The sequence below is a fragment of the Vigna angularis genome, chromosome 3, assembly GCF_016808095.1.
Source record: "Vigna angularis cultivar LongXiaoDou No.4 chromosome 3, ASM1680809v1, whole genome shotgun sequence".
Classification (NCBI taxonomy): Eukaryota; Viridiplantae; Streptophyta; class Magnoliopsida; order Fabales; family Fabaceae; genus Vigna; species Vigna angularis.
In genome coordinates, this window is record NC_068972.1 from 7,168,242 (window position 1) to 7,174,388 (window position 6,147).

General features: G+C 35.8%; 1 protein-coding gene across 1 annotated transcript; it reads left to right on the top strand.

Moving 5' to 3' along the window:
• The first annotated feature begins 2,711 nt into the window (after positions 1–2,711).
• Positions 2,712–4,767, top strand: LOC108326622 (extensin-3). Its single transcript, XM_017560223.2, has 2 exons — positions 2,712–4,209; positions 4,430–4,767. Exon 1 carries the CDS (start codon positions 2,773–2,775, stop codon positions 4,180–4,182), a length of 1,410 nt encoding a protein of 469 aa, XP_017415712.2. The 5' UTR covers positions 2,712–2,772; the 3' UTR covers positions 4,183–4,209; positions 4,430–4,767.
• Positions 4,768–6,147: the final 1,380 nt, after the last annotated feature.

Below are 6,147 nucleotides of genomic sequence, written 5' to 3' on the forward strand. Positions count from 1 at the left end.
CTATGCTTTTCTTATTTTATTTATTAATCGATTTCATTGGAGATAATAATAATAATAATAATAATAATAATAATAATAATAATAATAATAATAATAATACACTGTGACGGTGTATTATAAATTCTTTCACTCTTATGAATAAAACTTCTCTAGTTCCTCTTCTGTCTGGGGTTGCTTTTATGTACTGCTAAATCTTTAGTCAATCTTTAGTATCATACATAATAATTTTCATTACATAGACTATATACATTTTTGCTTATTTATTTCAAAAATATACTGTACCAATATCTGTCTGTTTTATATTTTAGGTTATGCATACATAAGTAGTGATGTAATGATACTTAGGTATAAGGTACCTATCTATGTAGCTATGAATGGATCTTACTATTTTGGGATACGTTGAAACAGAAGTTAGAAACTTACCAACCCTTTGGAACATGTCACAAACGGTAACTTCCATAGAAAGTTACTAAAATAAGAGCATGAAATTTGTAGGTTATACTATCTCCGCTTTTCTTCCTTCCCCTTTCTTTAACTCACTCCTATACACACTCTTCCCATTTTTGATAATTTATTTAAATTCCGTTAACCAAAAAATCTCTTGGCCTGATTAAACAATGTTTAACTCATTAACTAAGTTTAGATACAAATGGAATGAGTCTTTTTCATTTTACCTTGGATGAAAATTAAGATTCGATAATTGATATAATAAATATTATTTAAAACTTTATTAAGAAGATTAAATTATTATTTTAACTATATTGTCATACTAAAACTACTTATAATATTACATTGAATTAGGGATGACAAAAAAATTCGTAGGGTACCCAGCTGATAAAATTCGCGGCGGGTAATTACTATCTGTAGATATTTATTACCTGCGGATAACGATAGCGGGTATTTTAATATCCGCTTTTAAACAGGTTAGCTGCATATATTAAACTATCTGTCCGTGAGTACTCGTTACCTGCAAAAATAATAAAAAAATAATAAATTTTATTTTTCTAAACTAAATTTAATTAAAAATAAAATTAATTTATATTTTATTAAGTTAAACTTTAGTTATATTTAATTTAATTTATATTATATATATATATATATATATATTGTAATTTTATTTATAAAAATGTATAAATTAAATTTTTTAATTTTTTGCTAATATTTGCGGATTTTAAAATACTGAAAATATTACTTGCGGATCAAAAAAATTTTTCGGATCGAGTTACATATAAACACTATCATATCCGATCTGACTCGTTGTCATTCTGATCACTTTTATTTATAACCACCGTTCTACGTAACTTGGGTTACACCAACCATTCACTATTAATGTTTTCATTAACTCAATTAACGGGAGAGTATCCCTACTCGATCACTCCAAAGCTCGAGGACCCATTCAGGAGAAGAAGCCAGCTTTGTTGGGACCTTACACAAGATTTGGGTTGTACATTTTTTTTCAACCAAAAAGTTTATTATAAATCACAGTTGTTAGTAAGACGATGTTTGGTTAAATTTGTGAAACTGACCTTTGGGAAATTTGTTTTACCTCTTTATATTTCTATAAGAAGATGATAAACGCATTTCATATACACTTCATTAATCAAAATACATTGGTTAAATTGTACACTTAAAATGTTGCTTGTAACAAGTTCTCATTAATTAAATTATATTTAAATATATTAATCAAACTCTGATTATATCCTGTAGTAGGGTTTATATCAATAAACTTTCGTTAAGAAATATGTTCAACAGAGATGAAGCAGACGATAAGTTGTTAGTAAATAAGTTTTTTTGTAGTGATTTTTTTTTGGTAAAAAGAGTTTAGTTATTGAGAAATACAATACGTGGATTTTGAATAAAAGAAGGAAAATGCAGTGAGTTGAGTAATCATTTCAGCATTTATTTAATTAGTAATTTATGAGAGAGGAAAATGTGGCAGTGTGAAATATTATGGTCATCGGAATTAAATAAGTTGGATAGAATTTATGGAACAGTGGAAAGGTAAAAATAGTCGTTTATTTAAAATATTGAGAAGAAAAGTAAGATTAGCAATTAAAGAGGTGGAGACATGAATTTGGGTGGCATTTATACGGGCAGAGTAAGAAATAAAAGATGGAAAGTAAAAGGAATTTTGAATTATCAAAAAAGGAACTGTAGAATGGCATGCAACATGTGCAAGCCGTGGTGTGGTGCAGACTCTAAAGTGTGTACAGAAGCAGCCTAGATGAATTGATTAGAGAGAGAAAAAGAGAGACACTCCTTCAAAATCATTGAGGCTGCTACGGACCATCCAGTCCCACACTTTTTAAGTCTCCAATGCCAACAAAACCATCCATTTACTTTTCAAACACCCAACCATTTAATGTTTCGGTATGAAAAATCATTTTACATTCCCCTCCAATCCCACTTGGATATAATAATAATAATAATAATAATCTATTTATATTTACTGCCGAAAAAGGACAAATATCATTGTCATAATTTAAGGCTTTTTTTCTGTTTGCGAACGTCAATACTGGGGAATGTAGTTTTCTACTTGAATTGTTATGTTTTAGGAGATAAATTATTAGCGTTTAATTAGAAAGGAATTAAGGGTAGAAGAAGAAGAAGAAGAAGAATAGATGATTGGAATGCGCATGCATGAGAAGAAATTTACCAAAAAGATTAGTTGGTGTGAAATGGGGTAAAGAAAGATTCTATATAAAGGGTGGCACTTGGTTGAGAAAGAGCATAAGAAAACCCCACGTTGTAGTGAGGTTGAGGGGAAAAACAATGGGGTCTCTGATGGCCTCCTCCGCCACACTCACTCTGCTATTGGCATTACTGTCTTTAACCTTCCCGTCTCAAATCTCAGCTGATAACTACTTGTACTCATCACCTCCACCACCTAAGAAACCTTATTATTATCACTCTCCTCCTCCTCCCTCTCCACCACCACCAAAAAAACCATACTACTACCACTCTCCACCACCACCTTCACCTCCTCCACCCAAGCCATATTACTACCATTCTCCTCCACCACCTTCCCCACCTCCACCTAAGCCATACTACTACCACTCACCACCACCACCACCCAAAAAGAAGCCATACTACTACCACTCTCCACCTCCACCTTCACCACCTCCACCAAAGCCATACTACTATCACTCACCACCACCTCCTTCACCACCTCCACCAAAGCCATACTACTATCACTCACCACCACCACCACCCAAGAAGAAGCCATACTACTATCACTCTCCCCCACCACCTTCACCACCTCCACCTAAGCCATACTACTATCACTCACCACCACCTCCTTCACCACCTCCACCTAAACCATACTACTACCACTCACCACCACCACCACCCAAGAAGAAGCCATACTACTATCACTCTCCCCCACCACCTTCACCTCCTCCACCTAAGCCGTACTACTACCATTCTCCTCCCCCACCCTCACCACCTCCGCCTAAGCCATACTACTACCATTCTCCCCCGCCACCTTCACCACCTCCACCGAAACCATATTACTACCACTCGCCACCCCCACCTCCACCCAAAAAGAAACCATACTACTACCACTCTCCACCGCCACCTCCTCCGAAGAAGCCTTACTACTACCACTCACCGCCTCCTCCTCCCAAGAAGCCCTACAAATACTCATCTCCCCCACCTCCAGTGCACCCTTATCCCCACCCACACCCCCATCCCCACCCACACCCCCATCCCCACCCACACCCCCACCCACACCCTCCCTATGTTTACCACTCTCCTCCCCCACCGGTCCACCCTTACCCTCACCCGCATCCACACCCACATCCTCAACCTCACCCCCATCCACACCCACACCCACACCCTCCCTACGTGTACCCCTCTCCTCCTCCACCCCCTAAGAAGCCTTACAAGTACCTGTCGCCTCCACCTCCTGTCCACCCATATCCCCACCCACACCCACACCCTCTTCCACACCCACACCCTCTTCCTCACCCCCATCCTTTGCCCCACCCACTTCCTCACCCCCATCCTTTGCCCCAGCCACACCCTCATCCTTTGCCTCACCCTCATCCTCCTTACATTCCCCACCCAATCTATCACTCTCCACCACCACCACCCTACAAGAAGCCCTACAAGTACAAGTCCCCTCCTCCACCACCCCCGCACTACATCTACGCATCACCTCCCCCTCCTTACCACTCTTAGACGGTGGCCAACTAGGATAGTTCTATGGTAACCTTCTTCATTCCTACGTACATTCTATGTTATTATATTTTTTTCATAAATAGTTCCATTATTTTACACGTATACTTGTTCCAAAACAAATTGAATACGAACCCCTCATGGTCCCCGTCAAGGTTTTCTGGTTCGGTCTTATAGGGGCCACGAACCCCTTCATGACATTGACAGACACAGTGTATATAATATGTGGATGTGTTGTGATGTTTTGTAGGATGTGACGAATATGTGCGACAAATAAAGGAAGCGATGGAAAGAAGGGCGTCTGGCTTGGCGATGCACGAAAGAGAAAAATGGAAGCAAAGTTTCCGCGTTTTGTCTTTCATAAAAAGATGTTTAAATTATTTTCTATGATAGGGTTGTTTCTGCTATTTTACTTCTTTTATTTATGAATTTGGTGTATTTTAACAGTTGTAAAGCACTGCGCTCTGCGGATCATCGGTCATAATAGTACAACCTACCATGCTCTGTAGTTTTCAACCAGCTGCGTTTGCAGGGGTCGTAAAACTATTCAAATATAATTAAATAAATTATAATCTCTTTTCCGCACAATCTCTTACCCGATTTAACTAAAGTTCTTCGTCAAATAAATACAGTGTGTTTCGTTGTCGTTGATGTTGTCTACGTGCATTACCGCAAGTAACTTTTCATTCAATTGTCGGGTGCGACAAAAAATTTCCGACAGGGAAAGTCACAAACCCAGACACCCTCTTCCTTCCTAGACTCACCCCATAACCACAATATTTTTTACGAATGTATAGTTTCTAACTCGTAATTCAACTCTACAATATTTTTAATATAAAAAATAATACTTTTATACATAATTTCTTTATATTTATTTCATATTATCTTTTTTATTATTATTTTTTTATTTTTTTCGAAAATTTGTAAAAATTTATTCTTTTATAAGTATTTTATCTTTATTAATCGTGTTAAATGAATGGAAACATGTCTTTCTGTTGTTAATTGTAATATTTGATGTGATTAAAAATTGTTATTTATTATGAAAGTGAGTGATTTGACACGTGGTTACATCGCTTTACCTAACATCGATGACATGTGAAGCTTGATAGAAACAAACGTAGAGTTAGTCTTTGTAGGTTTTGAAAATAATAAGTTTGTAAAATGCAAGCATGGCGAATAAGAAATGTGAAGGAAGCATGCTGTTATGTTACCAGAAGAAGTGTTATTCGATTGTCCTCTTACATAATCTGAAAAAAACATTTTCTTTGTAACTTGTATTGAATTGCAATAAATAGCGTTGATGATAAGTGTGAATTAAAGAAAGATTGTGATGAGTATGGGGAAGTTTGTGAGTTGGTGTTAGTCTTGCTAACATGTTTGGACACATGTTATGAGAAAATTAGTATGAGGAGGAGGCCCTACCAATTAAGGTATGGATTTTTAGGTGGATGGGATGCTGAGACCAGTGTTCGTTTTTTGTTCTTTTCCCATTTTTTATGTATCTGATTGCGAATTAGGTTTCCTCTCTATGACCCGCGGGAAAACTAGATGTGACATACAGCTCAACATTTTCCAACTCATCAATAAATACCTATAATTAATACTAGACAGGGAAAAAACTTTAATTCTCATTTCATAATAATTTCTTTTGCTGTTTTAAACAACTTGGGATACTTTCATTTTAAATGGTTTTCTATTTAAACTCTTTTTTTAACTAATTTAAATATATTGAACTTTAACAAATACTTTCTAATTATTTTTATTCATATCAAATAAAATTATTTTATTGATGACCATTAATCAGTCCTTTTTTTTCTAATTTCTTTTATCAATATTGATTGATAAAACTGTACTGATCAATATTGACAAAAAGTAGTCTTAGTAAAGGTTAGAAAAATAATTTGCCATGTGACAGACAAAAAATTTATGATTAATTGTACGCATTAGTGTTGTGGATCAAAAGAATTT

What these genes read in the sequence shown, in the direction of transcription:
- LOC108326622 (XM_017560223.2), top strand. Translation starts at nt 2,773, where the DNA reads ATGGGGTCTCTGATGGCCTCCTCCGCCACACTCACTCTGCTATTGGCA.